The sequence below is a fragment of the Mixophyes fleayi genome, chromosome 4 (assembly GCF_038048845.1).
Source record: "Mixophyes fleayi isolate aMixFle1 chromosome 4, aMixFle1.hap1, whole genome shotgun sequence".
Classification (NCBI taxonomy): Eukaryota; Metazoa; Chordata; class Amphibia; order Anura; family Limnodynastidae; genus Mixophyes; species Mixophyes fleayi.
This window is the reverse complement of record NC_134405.1, coordinates 142,752,213-142,774,636: the sequence shown is the minus strand read 5'-3', so window position 1 is coordinate 142,774,636 and position 22,424 is coordinate 142,752,213. Positions and strand designations below refer to the sequence as shown.

The following is a 22,424-nucleotide window of genomic DNA, read 5'->3' as shown; positions in this document are numbered from 1 at the left end:
CTTTGTATGGGTTTTTTTGCTTGCTGGCCCACGGCACCCCAGTGACAGCGCCGCGGCACCCCTGGGAGCCACCGGTGTAAGCATTTATTCTCACAAGTAAAATGCAGATACTTGTGCAAATTACAACAATACCCTGTTGAAAAGTGATCAACCTTTGAGACTGAGGGAGGAAAAAGTAACAGTACAAGCTGCTCCAGGCATAAGACAGTAAGACTTTCCACACAAATTACTATTAAAAATACATTCCTAAATGTTATGTACGTTACACCATTTCAAAAATGTCATTTTGATGTATGGTTACACTGGTTGTTTGATCCAAATATATTAAAACACTGTAAAGGGACAAAGGTGAAGTTCCTCATTCACATGTCCAATTTGTGTAATCTTATGCTTGCTACTTCATCATCATCAGTTATTTATATAGCGCCACTAATTCCGTAGCGCTGTACAAAGAACTCATTCACATCAGTCTCTGCCCCATTTGCACACATCTATATTAAATTCACAATGTGACCACCTGGTGCACAAACTATTATTAAAGAAGAATTGTCTTATCAACATCTTGCAACATTGCAGATTAGGTGCACAGCTAGTTATGTCTGACTTACAACACAAAACATGGGACAGCTCAACGTTGAGGCATGTGCACAAAACATGGCCATCTTCTTTTCCAATGTTTTTAGCTTGATGTTTTAGTGCATCATTTCTGGTTCACCCTCTTGGAAAAAAAAAAAGAGGATTTTTGTACTTACGTTAAATCCGTTTCTCTGATTCCATCTGGGGGACACTGCTTACCATGGGTTGTGGAGGGGAGCACGGGAGTTGGCACCTAGCTAGTTAACTTTAGCACTGCTGACAGACCCCTCCCCTATACAATCCCCCTGCCTCTTCCTCAGTTAATTAAAAAGCCCAAAGGAGAAAAGGCCAATCAACCAAGAGCACACAGAAGAGAAGCAGAAGGGAGGGATCGTAGTGTCCCCCAGACGGAATCAGAGAAACGGATTTAACGTAAGTACAAAAATCCTCTTTTCTCTTTCATCCAGTCTGGGGGACACTGCTTACCATTGGGACGTTCTAAAGCAGCCCTCTAAGGGCGGGACCGCTCTGAAAGCCCGGCCCGTAGTACGGGCAAAATTTGCATCCGAAGCCGCAAACACTTTAAACTGATAGAATTTTGTAAAAGTATGGACAGAAGACCAGGTGGCTGTTCTGCACAGTTAGTCCGCAAAAGCCCCATTTCTCACTGCCCAAGACGCCCCCACCGATCGGGTGGAATGGGCCGTAAGTCTCTCTAGCACAGGACGGTTAGCCCTGATATAGCCTGTGTAATTGGAACCGTAATCCATCTCGCAATTTACTGCTTAGAGGCTGGCCAGCCTCTTATGAGAATCATTAAAGGACAAACAGAAAAACGGTACTCTGAATTTTGGAAAGCTGTCTTAACATAAATGCTGAGAGCCCTAACAAACATCTAATTTCTCCATATACACCTGATCAGACTGAGAAGCTGTCTGACAGACCAGAACCACAATTTCCTGGTTCAAATGAAAGACTGAACACCCTTTGGAACAAAAGAAGGGAGAGTTCTCAATATCACTCTGTCCTCTTGGAACACCAATTATGGTTGTCGACAGGACAGAGCCCCCAACTCTGAAACTCTATGAGCGGATGCAATAGCTAAGAGAAACACCACCTGCCAGGTCAGAGACCTAAAATATGCCGAAAGTAAGGGTTCAAAAGAAGACCTTGTAAGCATATCAAGCACCAGGTTAAGATCCCAAGGTGCTGTAGGAGAAGTATAAGGAGACTGGAGGTGTAAGACCCCCTGAAGAAACGTCCTGATGTCTGGCATATCCGCTAACTTCAGGTGGAAGAAAACTGAAAGGGCAGATACCTATAACTATAAGGAACCTAAGCGGAGACCTGCCTCAAGATCATCCTGAAGGCCAGAAGTCGAAAAGACAAAAAGAGGACGTATGACAAGACCTATTTTCACTCCATCTGATATAGGCTCGCCAAATGCGATGATAGATGCGAGCCGAAACAGGCTTACGAGTTCGTAGCAGAGGGTTCACTACACTGGGGGAGAAACCCCTAGCCCTCCAGAGCCTGGCTTCAACAGCCATGCCGTTAGTTCAGCGGAGGTAAATCCTGGTGACTAAAAAGACCTTAAAGGAGATCATCTCACAACGGGAGACGATGCTCTCGCCCTACCGCCATAGAGATTATGTCCGCGTACCACACTCGCCATGGCCATGCAGGTGCCATCAGAATTACCGGCAGAACGCCCTGCCTCACTCGTCTAAGTACTCGAGGAATCATGGGAATTGGAGGGAACAGATATCTCAACCTGAAGTCCCCCGACATGGTCATTACGTCCGCTGCTACTGCCAAGGGTCCCTGGCCACTGCGCCAAACCTGGGAACCTTTTTGTTGTGTCTGGAGGGCCCGAGATCTATATCCGGTAAACCCCACCTCTGAACAGGTATCGGATGGAAGGATCCCTCCCCTGGCATCATCACATTGCGACCGATATAATTGGCCTCCCAGTTCCTTATTCCTGGAATGAACACTGCCAAAATTGCTGGAACATATTGTTCCGGCCAAGCGAATATCTGAACCGATACCCCCGTTGCAGCTGTGCTTCTCGTTCCTCATAGGCTGTTGACGTATGCCACAGCCGTGGCCTTGTCGGACTGAACTCTGACTGGATGATCCAGAAGAAGGGTTTGGGCCCCCCAAGGAATTGCCTTCAACTCTAACCTGTTGATGGATAGGGAGGACTCCTGGACTGCCAAAGACTCTGGAGCCAGAGCTGAAAGGCTACAGCACCCCCAACCTTTCCGGCTGGCGTCTGTTGCAATTATGATCCCTGACCATGGAGCCAAAGACCTGCCCACCGACATGTGATCCGGAATCAGTCACCACCGTAGCGAATTTCTCGCATCCGGAGACAGAGAGCTCTTCTGGCGATCCAAATGTAGGTGGGATCTCGACCATTTTGTCAAGAGGTCCAGCTGAAAACACCGGGAATGAGCACGACCGAAGGGGATCGTCCCGAAGGAGGCCACCATCTTCCCTAGAAGACGCATGCACAAGTGAATTGAAGGACTGGGAGAGGACAAGACCTGAGATGTTATCCTTTGAACCGACCCGATTTTCTCTTCTGTCAGAAACACCTTCTGTTGTATAGTGTCCATGATGAGTCCCAGGAAGATCATGCGTTCACACGGAATCACCTGGGATTTCTTTAAGTTTATTAACCACCCCTGGCTCTCGAGGAAAGCTATGGAGAGGGACAAGTGCTGTTGCAAGCAAACCTCTGAGGTGTATTTTATGAGAAGATCGTCTAAGTAAGGCACAACCTGAACTCCCCCTGAGTGAAGACAAGCTGCCATTACAGATATGATCTTTGTGAAAACCCCTGGAGCCGAGAAGAGGCCGAAGGGAAGAGTCCAAAACTGATAGTGGGAGGCCCCCACCCTGAACATGGAGGTATGCATATTTTATGTCCATGGAAGCCATAATCTGATTCCTTTCCATTCCGTTTATTTCTGACCTTAGGGACTCCATCCGAAATTTTGTCCACTTTTAATTGCACATTTAAGTTCTTCAGATCTTTTTCTTGTCAAGAAGCCGGACGGTTCCTTTCGACCCATCTTAAATCTAAATAAAACCTTTCCCTTTCTGGATTTCTGGGACCCTGCAAATAACTTGAAGAAAAGAGGCGAAAGATCTATCATGTACCCCCTCGTTATAATGCCCCGAATCCAAGGATCTTGAGAAGACGCTGTCCACTGTTCTAGAAAAAAAAGACAGGAGCTCCTCCACTCTCGCCACCTCCTGGTGGGTATAATTGCAGTCATGATGCAGGCTTCTCCTTGGAGGCCTGACGTCTAGCTGAGAAAGAGGATCTACCTCTGACTGAGAAACCTCTAGGATTTGGTTGTCTGCCCCTGGATGACTGACCCCTAGGAAAGGAGGTCCCCCGAAAGGACTGGCTAAAGGAGCTTTTGCCACCCGCTGCCTGAGAAATGATACTGTCTAATTCCGGCTCGAATAAACCTGATGCTGAAAAAAAAGAAATAAAACGGAATGGTTTCTAAGGATTTCTTATATTCCAAATCCGCCTCCCAGGATTTCAGCCACAAGGTTCTTGCTGCTGAAATTTGCCGAAGCCCGAATAGAGGAAGACACAGACGCAGTGTTCTGAGCTGTCTCGTAAAGACACCCAGATGCCTCTTTCCAATGTACTACAAATATAGACTTAAGCTGAGATTCTATTCTGCGGTCAGTAGTGTCCTGCAGAGTTGCAGTGCCCGGGACCAGCAGGGTAGTGTGGCGGGCTAAACGGGCTACAGGAGTATCCACCTTAGGGATTCCTTCCCAGCGAGCCAGATCCTCTTCCTGTAATGAATATAAGGAGGAGAATATTTTTGGAATAGAAAACTTTTTTTTTTTTTATATCAGGTTGTTTCCAAGCTCCCTCAGCAATATTTCTCAATTCCACCGAAGGAGGAAAACAAATAACCTTTCTTCTGGCTTTCTTAAAGAGACTTCGGTCTATAGGACTAGGATCCTCTGACTCTGGGAGGTCCAAGGCCTGCCTCACCGCTAATAGCAAATCAATGCTCTGATATCTGGCGGTTACTTCCTGGACGTGGTCAGGATCAAAATTTGTTTTCCTTTCTTCTTTAGAAAACCCCTCCGAATCCGAGGAGGACAGTAAAGGATTAGCGGATGTAAACCGCTTTCTTTTAGTAGGGCCCAAATATGGGGATTCAAGAACTGGTTTAGCCTGTCTAAACCTATTATTAATGATGAGGACCATGCTGGTTCTGCAGAGACAGGGGCTTGGTCCGCTATCAAAGAAGAAGGGTCTGCTATAGTCGTCCCAGTAAAAGCAGCCGCAGCAGGGACCCCCAAAGTCGTAACAGCATAATCCAATACAGAAGAAAAACGCTGCCGAGCTTGTCAGTAACTGAGTAGGTTTACTGAAAAGCTGGGCTAAAGAGGAAACTTTGACTGTGTTAGAGAAGCCACTCAGGCCGGTTCCTCCGACAGAGGGGCCAGAGTCTGCCGAGTTTGCGCAGAGGGGGGCCCCCTTCGCAATCAGAGCAAGCGCCAACGGTGTCCTTGTGGCCACATGGTAATTTAACCTTACATCTAGAACAGGTTCAATATTTTGCCATAGGACCTTTTCCTTTATCTGACATTTTACAAAGGAAAGAATCCCTCAACTCATGGTGTGCTTGGTGAGACACAGGAAAAAACAAGTAATCAACTAATCTACAATAAAAGTTGCACTTGTCCCTTTAATAAAATATGATTTTGGCAAGTAAAAAGTACAATAATATTACCCCTACTAGCCCCACTTTGTCAGTAAACAAATAGTTTTTGAAATGCTTAATAAAAATAGAATACTTAGCCCAAAGGCCAAATACAGGAGAGAAGTCCACCAGCAGTGTCCTGATGTCTGCTCCCAAAAAGCTGTATCTCTTCCCGGGCTTCTTCTCAATGCCAGAAGACCGGAATATTGTTCAGAGAATTGAAAAGTAGGGGAGCTCTATCCAGCTTTAGCTCCCCCTCTTCCATTATTTTGTCTCTTTTTTTTTTTTAAGAAAAATATATATAAAATCAGCAGAGTAATGGAGACCTCCTGCAGCGTTTGGACCCCGATGCCCCCTCCTATTTCTGAGGGGGGATCTTGGTTTTGCCCCCTTCTTGCTGCCTCTCTTTTCTCTGCTGTCCGAATCCAAGATGGCCGCCGGCTCATGATCCGATAACCGGCGCTCTATGCCTGCAGTGGCAGCGCCGGTTATCGGGGAGGCTCTGAGTGACAGCGGCCCGGAGAGACCGCTTGTCACTCTGTTTCAGACACCTTAAACTCTGCCAGTGAGAGCCCTCGTCTCTCATCTGACAGAGCAGTGTCTGTGCTGCTGTAATATATGTAATGCGAATGACTAATCATGCTTTCAATAGTAATAGTGGCATATTTAAGCTGAAAGGTACATCATTCAAACAGCACAAACCATGTCTAGATCTGACCAGAGTCACTGCAGATGCTATCTATTGAACTAGCTTTCACCTTCATTCATATAATGGCAATTATACAGTGCTGCGGGAAAATGTGGCACTAGGTTATTATCTAAAGATATTGCGTACACTTAATGTAAGCCATAAGGATTGGTTTCTCTCTCAGTGTTCATTTTGGTTCATCCAACTGCATGTAGGTGTTTTACAAAATCGTTGTAAAACTGCTGCCAACCTTTACAATTGGAGATGTACAAATAATGGTGTGATGCTCACAGCAAAGTCGGAAACAATAAATATGAGGATATACTGGTTCTGTTGTGATTGAAATACAGCAGAATATTAAACAAGTTTAACATTAAATTATTACATTTATTGCTTTTTTTATCCTGAAGATTTTACATACATTTTTTTACTTGTGGCAAGCAGCTAACATTTACACTGTTTTGGGGAGACACTTGCTGTGGTAAGTGGGACATTATATATCATGCCAAAAGAGGCCTCTTAAGGTTTAATGTGTTTAGTTGCACCATTATAATGCTATAGGTTTAGTTTCTCAAGTATTTAATGTCACTTTCATAAATTACATAGTGGGTTCTATAATGCATTCATTATGTCAGAGGTGCTCAATCCCAGTCCTCAAAAGCTACCAACAGGTCACGTTTTCAGGATTTCTGTCTGTAGAAACAGGTGGGGTAATTGCTGACCCAGAGAAATAGATTAACTGTCCTGTGCATAATTAAAGAAATCCTGAAAACATGAACCGTTGTTAGCACTTGAGGACAGAGTTTGAGCACCTCTGCATTAGGTCATCATACATTCATGTGCAAGTTGGTGATATTTGCTGGCTAGCAATTCAATTGTGAAGTTCACATGGTGGCTTTATAAAAATGGTCTTTTTTTTCATATTCTAGGAGTTGAAACACACAAGCAAAGCAATGTATAATGTCATGTTCAGTAAAGTAGCAGATTGGAGTACTTGTGTGACTTTCTAAATGGAATGCAGAAACAAGACATGAACTGGTGACTGCTGCAGTCCTCATTGGTCTCTATGCTGAAACGTATGTCCTGGGCACATTGTCTGCAATAAAATACGTTGCAGATAAAATTGTGGGGAACAAACACACTGTGCATGCGACATTACTTCAAACACACAAAAAATCTTTTTTAATAAGTTTTATTTTGCACATTTTACTTTTTTCATTTCACAGAAAGTTTAGCTGCATATTTTTCTCTGTTTGCATCCACGCAAATTTAAATTTTGCCAACCAGGGATTTTATCTGACGGCGTTCTTTTTTTTTTGTACTTTTTTTTATTCATTTCATTTTTTTTAAGTATTTTCTTGAATTTATTTTTTTTTTATTTTAAAACGAGTCCATCAAGGAAAGCTCTAAACCCTTCTTCCCCACCTCCTTTTTCCCCGATCCCTCCCATCCCAAAATGCATATGTGGCGCTTGGGCACTCAGCATTGCCTTGAGAACCCCTTCACCCCCGAGGTCTAGGACAACCTGGCACTGTGGGGGGATTGGGACATCAGTACGCATCTGGCACTGGCTGCTCATGGAGTGCCTTACCGCTGTGGATGAGACTTATAGCAATAACCTTTCACCACAGCTCTATAGGGAACACTTGCCCCCGCTCAGAAGTGAAGGGGTTTAACTTTTAAGCTTTTTTTCCCAGTTTTGTTATATTATCTTCAGCACACGTTACACAGGGACGCCATCCTCAAAGCTTGCCTGGCAGCTTTTTCTCTTTTGCTCTGTGTCCCCCTTTTGGCATCGCACACTAGGGGGGTATAGAAGCCAATCCACAATGGTTCTCTGTTCAGGAAGTGCCGTCTGAGTGGGCTGGGTAACCGATCTTCACTGACAGGAGGAAAAAAAAAACATAACACATTGGTAAATATTTTTATGTATCAGACCTGCTCCTCGAAACACAATGTTTGATGTTCTAAAATTCTCAAATCAGTTCCTGAAGCAGCTCAGGATTTGAGTCATTGAGACGGAGAGGAATGCTGGCTGTACTTGACCTATAAGGGAGACACTATGTTTGACAGTATACACATCAAACAGCGATCAATGTGAGCTGTACAGAACACAATGCAGGATTGTAACATCTGTACTGAGGGTGCTATGGAAACTCAGCAATATCCTTGTTATGTTACCAAAATCTCCAGCTTAAAGTTACCTCATTTAGATTACCCAGGAAAAACAGTTGTTACAAAACATGTTATAGCGAGCTAATGTTAGCTGGCATGTTGAGTTGCAGAGAACACCTGCACCCCTTGTAAGATAAAAAAAAAAAGATGTTTGTCCCATTCTAAATTGTGTCAATAATTTCCTGACTTGTACGTCATATTTTTCTTTTCTTAGCATATAAACAAACTGTTTCTATGGATCCTCTGATTGGGGCCTTTGCTCTGACTCAACTCCGCAGTGTCAGTCAGTTTCGAACAGCTATCCTTCATCCTGTGATCTCCAATTGTATATAGCATAAGCTCTCTTTTCATTGGCTGCTGGAAGAGGAGAAGCATAAGACTTGCTCCTGTCATCTGATTGGTTCCCTGGGTCTCAGAAAGGTATGACCTGCGAGTTGGCTTTCATGTCTGGCAGCTAGTATCAGTAAATTAACCACTGCTCTGCACTGTTACTGCATAACCTCCCTTATATCTCTCAAGTCTACCCCAACAGCATATTTAGTCATGATGCCAATTCATCCCTGTAGCTGCCTTGCTTTGGTCAGTACTACTTGAGCACTGCCCTTTGCAGCCCAGCCTATTATGAGAAACACTGGGAATACATTTGCTATGTCTGATGTAATCAAGCAAAAAACCTTACTACAACTAACCTTACTACAAATGAAACCCATCATAACTACTGATATTTCATACCTTGACGATAACACAATTTCAGATTTAGGTGGCGTGTTTGCTTCACTGGGAATGGCTTCTCATTTCCCATGATTCTTCAGATAGTTACTTTCATGCAATTAGTGCAATCTCAATAATGTAATGGGATAGTATAGGGTGTATCAAATGTGTACTTTACATAAGATCTGATGAAGTTATCAGGTCCGGAACAAAAGATACAGCATTTAATTTACAATTGTTTTGTTTTTGTAAATGTAAAATAGACTACAAGAGCACCCATGTGCAAAAGTCTTTGGGAGTAATGGCAGATGGAGTTTGTGCCGAGTGGACAAAATATGAAGGAAGGGGTGGAACTTATGAAAACACATATTAAGGTTTTTTCTTGTGTTTTGAAGGACTGGCCTTTTAAGGCTGATAGTGCCTCCACAATTTATCCACATGTACTTTTCAATTCACTATCAAACCACTAACAATACTTACTCACCGTGGAAGACAGGTTCGGTGGTGTAAGAGCGCAGCTATCGGAATAACCTGGTGAAATCTCTCAGAGCCCAACACACTTGTTTACATTCCTCAGCACTGCAAAACACACACAACATCTGCTAAAAACATCAACCAAAGATAGAGGTTAGGTTGTCTCTACTTTTCGCATCTTTCCCGCAGGACAGTGATTTAATGATATGGAAAATACGGAAAACAGTGCTATTCGACACCATTAAATAAAAACAGAACAGGAAATACACTGTAATACACTGTAAACATACCCATTAGAAAGAGTGTATTTTTATATTTTATTTAAAAAGCAACAAAACCATGGAACACACAGGTCTGTAAGTAACAATGTGTGTGTTGTGTAAAATTGGCTATTCCAGTCACATTTCATTAGTTTTATCTATAATACCTTAAATTGCTAAAGCACACCAATATCCTGCTGTAGCCATGGCTGTATATTTACACTGGAACACTTGTGTTTGTGCATATATAAAGTGCCGCCATTGTCTGCTATGGTCCAGTGCTTGTGTCATATAGTCATGTAAAATAATGAAGGTACACTCATTTTCACATCTGTGTGTTTACATGTCAGGAAATTATCAATCATATAGCCCTCGCAAAGTACTAAAATATCATGTGACAAATAACCCATTTTACTTTGTCATCATTTAATGTCAGAAAAGCAATTGTATATGCACATCAGTCAGGGAAGGGTTATGACGCAAAACACGGATAAAGCAGATCCTAAACAATTTTAAGACTGCAAATTTATCTGAAGATCAGACTGTATGATGCTCAGAGATGTCGCACAGAAACCAAAATCTACATCAAGGAATCTATAGTTATCTGGTAACACAGTAGTGTTGATAAACACTGAGCAAGTATGTGAAAACCTAGACAAGAAAAAGACAAGAGTTTACTCCTCTCCAGAATAAGCGTCAGAACTCAGCTTAGATTTGCAACTGAATGAAACACAAGACTTTTGGAACAATATCCTTATGACAGACAAGCCCAAAGTTGTTTGGTTTTATGAAAACTAAGCATAGGGCAGCACAACAGAACACAAACTTAAGCAAGCATGATAGTGAAGGGGGCGATGACTTTTCTGTAGCCACTGGATGTAGATTTATTGACTCCACTGAGTACACCTCTTTGTACCACAGTATTTTACAGGAAAATAAGACCTATGTTCAACAGAAGCTTGGACATAACTGGGTCATCCAACAGGATTTAGATGTTTAGCCCACCAGTATATCTACAACTGAAGGACTGAAATAGAAAAGAATCAAGGTTTTGGAGTGGCCAAGTCGATGTCCAGACCTCAACTCTGAGGTGCTGTTGCAGGACTTTATGGGATCTGTGCATAAGGAATTACTCGCAAACATCTAGAGAACTGAAGTAGAGTTGTAAGTAGGAATGGGGCAAAATTCCTTACATAGGATATAAAAGACAAACTCATACAGAAAACAATTACTTCAAGTTCTTGATATCATTCTACAAGTACTAAAACAACATTGGCTTCTCCGTGTTGGATAATTTTGTGTTGGGGGAAAAAAAAAAAAAAAATCTGTTCTGGATTATTTGTCACATGAGAATATTTATCAAATGTTAGTATAATTTGTAAATATCAGGACATAATCAGTCATCTAATCCTCACACAGATTTGAAAGAGGGTGTACACTCTCATACCTGTGCAATCTCTTCTTTGTGGCACAATAGGACAGAAGACTTGGCTTACCTTGTGACTTGCTTGTGGAAGTCTGTTAACTGTTTATGAGTTACTGTAATCGCTCCCCCTGATGTCTCCTTTGGTAAACTCTTCAAAGAGGTTTCCAGCCACCTACAAAATGTCTGAAGAGAGGAGGGGGGGGGGAATAATTTTTAACTCGCTTACTTTCTGTTATAGTATTGCCTGCATTGCAATGCCTTAGCTAAGGACATTTCAAATCTAAAAAATTTAATCAAAACTCATGTTATCAACTACTCCCACAAAGTATATGTACAATCCACACCTTGTACACCAATTTCACGAGTGAGCAATTTCAATAACAAATTACATTGTTTGGGCATTAGGATCTATATAAGCTGTCTTTCTTACCGGTCTGTCGAAGACCATTATCTCCCAAATTACTTCAGCAACATCAGGCAAGGTGTAGGGTGGGAGACAGAAACAGCACACCTGTAGAATCTGACTGACCAGCTGCTGCCCAAACTGGCCCAGTACTTGATGGATAAGGTCCTTGCGCACCTCAAAGTTCTCCTCGTGCTGTGTGAGGAGACAGATGAGCTGTTATGAATAAAACAAAACTTCAAGGTTGCAAATCTCTAATGACATTAAAGAGCTTAGCCTAATGACAGCAAACAGTAAATAATTTTGTATTTATTTATAGTCCAAAACAGCCTGCGTTTTTAGTTAAACACTAAAGCGTAGCGGAGAGGTGCAAACAGAAAGAGAAAATGGGATTTTGTACTTCTGTTAAATCCTTTTTATGAGGGACACTGAGGGAAGTACAGTGACAGGAGCAGAAAACAACGGTTTCCAACTAGAAAAAGAAAAACTAACCAGTATAACAGAAACAGAACAAGGAAACAAAAACAAGAGTATAAAAAGAGAGCATCCAGTCTATGAGGTAATAAGGTCAGATGGATTCAGAGGGAAGGATCTAACGCAAGTACAAGAGTCATATTTTCTAATTCATCCTATGGGGGACAATATAAACACTGAGGGTACCCTCTGTTAAAAGAACAGATTTGGGACATCCCAAGTTGTGGTGCGCAGCACCTCACGCCCAGTTTGCATTCTTGCATGCACAGGTGTGAAGCCTGTAAAAATGTGTAAATATGTGCACCGAAGATCAGATATCCACACACATCTGCTCAGCCAAATCCTTGTGCTGCGCCACCCACGCACATATATAGCAGAATGTACCCTTACATACTCTGGGAGAAGCTAACCTGCCGAAATCCACCTGGCAATAGTCTGCTTAGAAACCAACCGGCCTCTCTTTTGGGTGTCGGAGAACAAAGAGGTCCTCGGTCTGACGCACATCCTTATGGATGCAAGTCTGTAAGCCCCTAACCAAATCCAAAGAATGAAAAGCCCTTTTCAGTCATGGGTCTTCCCTGATGCAAGACTGGAACCACAATGTCCTGGATCAAGTGGAAACATGGAGATGACCTTGGGTTATCAAGAAATGTGAACAGCCCAGAACTCAAGGAAAAATGAGCAAGGAAAACTTACAGGACAGAGCCCACAGATCAGATCCTCTCTTGGCTATAGAGATAGCTAGGAGAAAGGTAGCCCTTCCAGGTCAAGAACTTAAGATCCACCAAATCTAGAGGTTCAAAAGGGAGGATGCTTCAAAGCAGAAAGCACAATATTTATATCCCAAGGTTCCACCAGAGGGGTGTATGTTGGCACATTCAGGTCTCCACCTCTGGTAACAATGCCAATATTCTTTGAAATTGCTTTGATAATGCAGAACCTGAACCTTCAGGAAGCCAAGTCTCAAGCGTCCATACTGAAATCCTTCCTAGTTCTCCACCCCTGGGATGAAAACCACCACGATGCGCTTAACATTTTGATCTACCAAATGCATAGACAGGACACCCTCATGGCCTTGGCACTTCTGATGACTCCCTGGTGATGGAAAATTGTCACCACCATGGCATTGTCAGACTGGACCTTTACTGTAATTCCTCTCGGGCCAGCTCTTACCATGGCATTGTAAACCTACCTGAGCTCCAACATGTCTGTCAGGAACTTCGGCTCCTCAGCAAAAACAGTACTGAAGGGTGTCCGCTCCACAACCTCGGATGCTGGCATATGTGGTCACCAGGGTCCAGTCCCAAATGGTGAATGAGCGACCCCCCTATTGATGATGTCTACCCTCAACCACCAAAGGAGCAATTAGTAAACTTTTGGGGACAGTCTGATGCAGATGAGACTTGTTTCATTTTTAGAAGTTTGATCTGGAACTCCCTTGAATGAAACTGTGCAAAATGTACAGCCTCAAAGGTGGATACAATCTTGCGTAACTGTCATGCAGAACTGCAAGCCAAGAGGCACAACACCAGTGCATGTAATGAGAGGATCTTGTTCTCTGGCAGGAACACCCACTGCTAAATGCTGTTTAACAACAGCCCCAAGACGATGATCTACTAGGAAGGAATCAGGTTGGAATTTTTATTGTAGTTGATGATCCAATCTTGCTATTTCAAGGTTTGAGTAGTCTCCTAAACATGGGCCTGAAGCAAAGCAGGAGAGCATGTCCTTATCGACGTCATCCAGGTTGTAGATGATAGTCACCATGCTGGATCTGAGCAGGGCTTCCATGACTGCCATAACTGTGATTAATAACCTCAGTGCTCTAGGCTGAAGGGTAGGACCCTGAAATGGAAGTGCTGGGATGTTTAGTACTGGTCTCCATCTTGTACTTACGTGGAAATTCAGGGATTTTATAACCCCAAACCCATCTGGACATCATGAAGGACCCTGGAATGTTTTTCTGCCATTTATGCTGACTGCTCATCTGCTTTAACTGGGTGGGGGGGGGGGGGGGTGGAAGAGAGGGAAAACTAGGGTTCCTTAGGCCTAGGGGCATTTGCAAAGACAAAATAACATTTTTTTTTCCCTGTGGTCATAGAGACTATCTTGCCCAAATCAGGGGCCAAACAAAACCTCACCATTGAAATATAGTGACTCAAAAGTCCATTTGGACCCTGCATCCGCCTGCCAGGCACTCAGGCAGATGGCACAGTGTGCAGAGACCCTTACACCCATGAAAACAGTGTCAATAGTAGCTTCCCCAGGTACCCTGGGTCCTCACATATTTGCCCTACCAGATTGAGCAAATCTGATCTGGGTCTTCGCCTGCTGCGGTGAAGTTTGACTTCAGGGTGACCTCAGTCTTCTTATCTGTACTATCCCTAAAGTGTAGCAGCATTAATAGTGGTGGTTTTGGGCAGGGAAGCTATGGGAGCATCTACATTAGGTAATCTGTGACCCACACCTCACACAAATAGTCCTGTAACTAAGAGGGAAAAGAAACAAACCCTTTGCTGCTTCTTCAACATAAACAGTGAATTGTCCGGAATCAGATTCCTAACCCTCCTGTATGTTTAGTACCTGACGAATGGCACACAAAAAAAAGCTTCCACTCTCTGCTCTCTACCTGGATCCTCCTCAGGTTTAGAGGAAACCTCCAGGTCAGAATCCTGAGCCATTCCTCTTGGCAGGAAAGTTCAGAGCCAGACCCTTCCCAAGACTTAAGGACCACCAGGAGCTGATGCTCCTGGGGTTTAGATGTAAAAGAGTTGAGCATCCTTTCAAAGAAAAAGGAAACCTGCACGGATTGAAACAGGCAGTGAGCTCAAACAGTTATCGTGAACAGCAAGGATAGGGACCTGAATGTTATGGAGGGACGAAAGTGGGAGAATCCCTGCTCGGTTCCCTACTTTCTACCTTTTAAGCTCTTCGAAATCTCCAGAACAGTCAAGGCCAAAGATTTTGCACAAGCTTGGTCTGTCATATCAATGGAAGCCCACACCAGCAATCACAGACTCTGGTCTTCCACCGTGCATACAGCGCACATGACAATCTAGCCAGATGGACTCCAAGCAGAGGGGGGAGCAACCTATCTCTCTGCCGCACCTCCTGTCTGGTGCCAGTCTTGATGACTGATGGCAGTGGTAGGCATGCAGCTCCTGTAACTTTAAGTCAACAGAGATGTATTCGTATAAGCATAAGTGTCACGCCAAAACAGACAGACATTTATTCTCTCCTAGTGTTCTACTGTAACACTGCGTGTGGAAGGGAACAGGGGTCAAGAGCTAGGATTTGCAGATCTTACCGAAGCAAAAATAGAAATTAACAAACTAAACAGATGTACAGAGTAGAATACCCATTATAATCCTGGTATACTTGCATATTATCAGATAAATACATGAGCTTTAATCATAAAAAGCAGTTTTGGTAGGATATTAAAAACAAACAAAACAAAGAACAAGCATGAATCAGACTGTTGTACTAAATCAAAGCCATTAACACAGGTCATCAAGCATAAAAGACAGACGATTATCACATCCTAGAAATTACATGAATGGGGGTAGAAAATGGTATTTGTTTGTGTGCACCTAAAAGATACTTACATCATTGGCTACCCCAGTGTGTACAAGATCACGCAGAAACTTCATGACGCTGCAATTTGCATCCCGGTGATCTAATGTAGTGGCAGCAATAGCCCATTGCAAAACGTGAACCAACACCTGACTGCGCAACAGGATAATGGGACATCTTTGTATGAACCTAAGAGAGAGAAACATTAACCAACAGCTGTTACATGAAGTCATATAAATCTCTTTTATACAAAAGTATACATTATTCTTAAGATAGTGAATTTATGCACAAAGTATGTGATTGTGTATTTATAAATTAAACACACATCCAAGTATGACATCATGCTCTGTGAATAGAATTACGAAAGAGATTTCTGAATTTAGAACAGCCAATGTCCCTTCTCTACTACTTCTTTCAGTGTAATCTGTTTTCCTACCCTTGCAGCAAGGAATAATTGGAACTGTACGCACTTTGACAACACTTTAAACATGAGTGGTTTCAGTGGTATCTTGTGTACTTGCTGAACAACCAGGCGAGTGCAAAACGTAGTTCGTTCCTTTGATAAAATATTTCTTAATTTTGTGTTTGTAAAAATGTAATTGGTCATAAAAGTCCGATAGTGGAAATGAGTAACTAGTTTGAATAGATGAGAAATAAAAGGGAGATGATAAAAATGGCAAATGTTATGCATTCTTTTGTAAAATAATGTAAACTTCCATATAGGGTTACCTAGTAAAGAGTCGGAAGAGGTCATCTACTGTGTCGGGGTGATTACGTAGCCCATTTTGATGCTCCAGTAGTTGAAAGGTGGGAACACAAAGAGCCTGTATAAAAACAAAATACATAACAGATACTTGCATATTAACTATGGTGCAGGACGAAGTGTGTAAATATATAAAACGGGGACTGAAAAGAAGCACCAGTAATCCCCTAATCTTAATCCACTAGAATGTATTATTTTTTAAATAAAATACAAAACACGGTGCAGGTTATCCTAGGCTAGAAGATTAATATACACCTATAAGAACGCATACGATGTAGTGAATTTTAACGTTCACTTGGATTGATAAGAGACTCACCTGCAGCATATCAAGCAATCCTTGCTGGCAACCTTCTTCCATTCCATACTCATCCACCAGAATGCTGCCCAGGTACAGGAAGCATGAGTGTTGGTGAATCTGGTACACATTTACCATCTGGTATTAAAATATGAGAGAGAGACACCTGTTAAGGCGGGTGTTATTCCCAGTACACAGACAATGTAGGACATAGAGAGGATAATTCAATTGCAAGTGAATTGTCCCAGTTGGTCTTTTACCATGTGGAATGAAGGCGAGTGTAAGAAATAAGCAAATAATGCTCACTGTTAATTTAATTTCCATGAGATACTCTATTGCAGCCCTTACTGATGGGTCATCCCTTATTCAGCAAAGTAATGACAAAAAAATATATATAAAAATAATAAAAATAAAAATAATAATAATAATAATAGTGAAGCCGACAACCTGCCTCTGCAAAAAAAAAACAAAAAAAAACAACATAATGATATACAACATTATGGAGGTGTGAGTGCCATGGAGTAATTCAAGGAAATAAAATTGTTAATTAGTATAATTTGCTTATTTCCTCTTCCTACTCCATTGCAGCTCTCACTGATGGGATGTACCCAAGCAATTTCCAGTGGTGGATTCTAAAGCAATAATTCAGAACCATCATTTGAGGTCCTTCACATAAAAGTATTAATTGTTCAGTTACAGCTTGGAGGATACTTCATCCAAATTGTGCACACATGGTTGTTAATGTTTTGAAAAAGTATGTGCCCATAGACCGAGATCTATGGTCCCATGAGGTCACCACTGCCCTTGTTGAAATGAAAGAGTTCTCAATATCTTTGGCACATCTTGTTTGTTCTCTTTAATAGACCTGTACTATCACTTGTCAGAACCACCTTCAGATGTTTTTTGTCATCAATGACTCTGGGAACAAAGATAGGAACACAATTTCCTGGTTTACATGGAAAGTTGATACTACTTTTAGGTAAAAAGTCTGGATTTATCCACAATCACATTGTCACTGTATATGTTGTGGAATGGTTTTTTACACCATGATGCCTTAAGTTTACACACTCATCTGGCAGATGCAATTGCCACCAAAAAGAAGACCTTGCGCATAAGCCATTTGAACTGACTCATCTACATATGTTCAAAGGATTCTGATACTAGAGATTCTATGGCCAAATTAAATTCCCACGATGCCAAAAACCATTTAATGCAGGGGTGGATTGTTTTGACTGCTTGGAGAAATGTTCCCACTAAACCATTCGCCATCAATCTTTTCACTAGAAACACACAGAGGTGCTCAAATATGCACCATTAATGTACTGCATGCTACACCCTTCTGCAAGCCCTCCTGAAGGAAGTCCAGTACTTTGAGTATACATGCATTCACAGGGTTAATCAGTCTGACTCTGCACCAACATGTAAAAGTACTCCAGACTCTGTACATCACTTCTGAAGAGTTCTTCTTTCTTGATTGTAGTAATATTTCTACTGCCTTGTCAGAATCCCTTGTTCTTCCAGGCCTCAAGGACAGTGTTTTTGGAAAACACATCAGCCCCTTGATGTAGCAGCTCTGGACCATGAGGAACAGGCCATTGTTGTTTAGGAACATGTCCCATGCCTGTGTGAACCACTTTCACCCCCTCTTTTTTTGTTTTCCTCAATGTACAAGCTGTGAGGAATATTGGGGCGTGGATACATAACTTATTTTGCAACTTCATGGCTTTGTCAGTGCATCTATTGCCTATGCTTTGGGATCCTTATGACGGGTGTAAAATTATGTTACCTTGGCATTTTGGCTTATTGGCATTAGTTCAGGATCCCAAAAGAAGAACCTTTTTATCGCCTGTTGAAACAATGCCTTGTTTAGACTCCACCCCCTGGAAGAATTAAATCGGCTCAAGCAGTCTGCTATTTTGTTGCCTATGCCAGCTTTGCGAGAGGAATCTCAGGGATCTTAAATTGTTATCTGCCCATGCTAGAATAGTTGTTACTTCTGTCATCATGCCCCCTTGTGTACAATTGTGCAATTGTCCGAGAAGATCTTTAAATGTTTGCTCCACAGTTGCAGCTGTAAATGTTTTATTCCTCGCCACACTATGCTTGCTTCGAAGACATTTCCATGCACCTTCTTTTCTTTGTGACCATACAGCCTGTACAACTTCTGTGGTCATTACTGTCCATTCAGGCTCAGATAGTAGAATTCCTTTGATTTTCAGTGACTGACAACCACCAACCGAAAGATTTCATGGTCTTTGCATGTTATTCTGAACAATTGAGCAAGGGACTTTGGACTGCAATCCCACTGGTGAAACACTTCTAGCTGGAGATTTCTCATGTGCAATTGCGCCCATAGCCTGATTCTTATGGTTGATGAAAACATTACTAATAATCTTGAGACCCTGGCTGCTATCAAAATTTACCATAGTGTGTGTGTGTGTGTGTGTGTGTGTGTGTGTGTGTGTGTGTGTGTGTGTGTGTTCCAATGGGGCAGAGACTGATGTGAATTACTTCTCTGTACAGCGCTGCATCAGTGGCGCTATATAAATAAATGGTGATGATGAGACAAATCCCTATTGATGACTGTTGTTGAACTTAGACTAAAGAAACTGCAACAGTTGACTTTCCATCTTCAGATACTGACAGCACAAGAAGGCTGTGGAAGACAAATTGATAACTTGCTTCTCCATGAATGTTTTCAAAACTGCATAATGTTTTTACTTGTGCAAAGGATGCTGGGGTTTGTGATTTCACCATCACATTCTCCTGGGTACTAGGTAAAACTATCCTGTATCCCTTGTTTACAATGTCATGAACCAATCGATCTTTAGTAGTCTGTATCCAAATATCTGCATGCCTTGCGATCCTGCAGTTTGTTTGTGGTTCATCCATATTGTCTTGACGATTACTTATCTGGGCAATATGTCGTGGCTTCTTTAAATGGTTGGTTAATCACGCTACATACTATAAATTTAAGGTTGATGGAGCTTTGTGCATCTTGGATTGTTTTATCAATCAATGCATCTACTATCTCAGGGTTAAAACATCTAGCTTCCTCTTTGATTTCCTTTCCTGCTAATCTAATCACTATATAAAAATTTGCAAAGTGAATAAACTGACAGCATGCAGTGCAATCTATTCTATACACATATCAGACCTTAACATTTTAATCCTTGGCTAGTTTGAAGGTAATCTTTGGAAACAAAATATTTAATCAGCCATCCAATTAAATGTTGAAACTGTTCTGGAACTTGCAACAGATCTTCTCTATGTGTAATATAATACATACATCTTTGATAAGTTTTACCCAACAGTTAGACTCCTAGGGGGGTATTCAATTGTTTCTTTTAACGCGCTAAAACAAAAAAAACCGAGCGCTCGAAAAAAACTTCATATTATACAGTAATTTTGCGCGCGTAAACAGTTAATACGGTACTTACTTGCTGCCAGCGGGCTGAATTTCAGCTTGCTGCTCAGGGAGCTGCGAGATGAAATTTAGCGAGTAATTACCGTATTAACGGTAATATTTTTAGAGCGCTCGTTTTTTTTGGTTTTAGCGCGTTAAAAGAAACAATTGAATATCCCCCTAGACTCCACATATACAGTTACGAGATTTACTGGTCTTCTCCTCTACAGGCTCTACAAGAGTACTGAAAACAGGGGATGTATAAGAATTCCTAATTAATTCTGCTATATTAGTATGAAGAAACACCCCTAACAAGTGGCTTACCTAGAACACGTGTATTTAAGGCTTCGCTGGGGCTGGCTCAGAACAATGCTGCAGGCATTGTTCCGAGCCAGCCCCAGAGAAGTCTAGCCACGAGAACCCATCTACTGCTTCCACTTCAGAGATGATGGGACTGCAGCCCGGGGGCCACCCCAGCCAAATCATGGTGTGACACCAGGTCCCTCCGGTTTAATTAGAAAGGCATAGGAAAGCCCGCTCAGAGAGAAAAAGAAAAAAACAAACCAAAATAACAGTACCACCGTCTTACTCCGCTATTAAGAGACAGGAAAGAGACAAGCTTTGGATGGAGGAGATACATTATATACCTTCAGAGATGTCAACCTTTTTTTCCTGTCTCTACTCAAATATAGGATAACCCAACAGTTAGGGGTCATCATGGAGTAGGAAGTGAAAAAAACCCAAATCAATCTAGAAAACCTGCGGTAATGATCGTGTGTTGAAGCATGCTTAATTCATGCATTTCTGCTAAAACTATTAAGGGCACGAGCATATATGGATGAATTAAGTCTGTTAAAAACAGTGATCATTTGCGCAGGTCTTCTAAAGTTAATTGCTTTTTCTAACGCTCCCCTACATTCCACATGGCAAGAGAATGACTGGGTCAATTCGCTTATGATTGAATAGCCCCCCCACAGACACTCCAATCATGTACTCTATTAGGTATATCTACACACACATTAATACAAAGTGCAGATATTGCACAATCACAAGTAGTGTAAAAGTGTTTCTGCAAGTGTAAATTACACAACAGCAAATAGTGTTATTACTGGAGTCAGGGTAGCCAAAGAATGGTTGTATTCATGTCTATAGCTCCTCTCACTACTCGAATGGCTTTCCCATGTGCTGGAAAACCATAGACGAATTGTAAAGATTGTGTTTCAGCGAGTTAAAAATCAACCTTTGACTACTTGATGACCAACCAGTTTTTATGTTTTGGGGATGAATTTTTTGCTTGAGTCACAAAAAAAAATTGGTGAAATTTTGGGAAACTGGGAAGAGATGTGGGAAAGAGAAGGTCCTTCCTTTGTGTCCGCAGCAATAGAACGCTATTAGGATTATTTAATACTGCTCAGGCGTGAGGGAGAGCTGGATCTGCTCTACCCTACTCTGACATGGCCACCCTCAGCATAAAGATAGTACCAGTGACATCACCAAGTTTCTGTGGCAACTCCCCTTTTCATATTAGTTTAGATATTGTTCACATTGACCAGGAACCAAATGAAATGGTTATTGGTCACGGTGACAAGATGGGCGTACTCTGCCCCGCTCCATTCTAACCAGCTTTATGTGGGTGTTGCTGGTTGTCAGCAATGAGTTGTAACTGACTACTCCTACTGTCACAATTTGCCCACACCACTGACCACCCCTAAGTGTCAACTGTACACTAAACTTATTGCCCCCAATTGTAGAAGGATATTACTGCCATAACCAGGCTCCTTCAATAGCACCGGGAGCCTCGTACTCTTTTTAGGTAAAGGTGTAGCTGCGGTAGCACCTCTTCCCTGGTTTCTCTGGCTGAATGCTGACCACCTACTTTGGATCAGGACTGCTAGGTAGCTGAAGGGCACTATAGGATGCTGGGGTCAACACAGGCCAGTTTGGGGATTATTTCTTTTTTTAAATCACGGCTGCTGTTGGTACAGACGATCACTGAACAAGAGACTCCAGATCACTATATTTTTTAATTTACATAGCTCATGATAGAACATAAAATGTTTTCAATAATATACAGGTAGAATATTGGCCCCAGCATGTGTGGAGAAGGGGGAACCCAGCCACACAGAGCTAGGACTGGAGGTTGTCACAGTCTGGGTCCAACGCTAGATAGACAGGGACCCCATCCGATGCCACTTTAGAACGGCAGAGCAGACTTAATGAAGTCTCAGCTGCCATTTTATGTCTTTCACTGGTCAAAGAGTGAAAGACATTTTGAATTTAAAAAAACAAAACCTGTAGTCCAAGGTAACTCTTAAAAAAATATATAACATCACGCAGTGTACAATATGTACTATTGTCATTTAAATAAAAAGAACACAGCACTTCCCTTTTGGAAGGGGAGTACGTGGAAAGAGGAACCGGCAGTTTATTTGTTTGTTTGTTGTTT

At 42.1% G+C, this 22,424-nt stretch overlaps 1 protein-coding gene across 4 annotated transcripts in view; it reads right to left on the bottom strand.

Moving 5' to 3' along the window:
* Positions 1-7,173: 7,173 nt before the first annotated feature.
* Positions 7,174-22,424, bottom strand: part of TNPO3 (transportin 3) — a 62,838-nt gene continuing 47,587 nt past the window's right edge. The window contains exons 17-23 of one of the 4 annotated variants that reach the window (XM_075208528.1): positions 16,594-16,710; positions 16,244-16,338; positions 15,547-15,703; positions 11,495-11,683; positions 11,135-11,247; positions 9,385-9,483; positions 7,174-7,900 (exon numbers count right to left, since the gene is read on the bottom strand). In XM_075208528.1, the coding sequence (XP_075064629.1) occupies positions 9,423-9,483; positions 11,135-11,247; positions 11,495-11,683; positions 15,547-15,703; positions 16,244-16,338; positions 16,594-16,710 (732 nt within the window). In that variant the 3' untranslated portion in view covers positions 7,174-7,900; positions 9,385-9,422. The remainder of the gene's footprint in view (positions 7,901-9,384; positions 9,484-11,134; positions 11,248-11,494; positions 11,684-15,546; positions 15,704-16,243; positions 16,339-16,593; positions 16,711-22,424) is intronic. The other 3 variants (XM_075208527.1, XM_075208529.1, XM_075208530.1) reach the window with 3 other exon arrangements.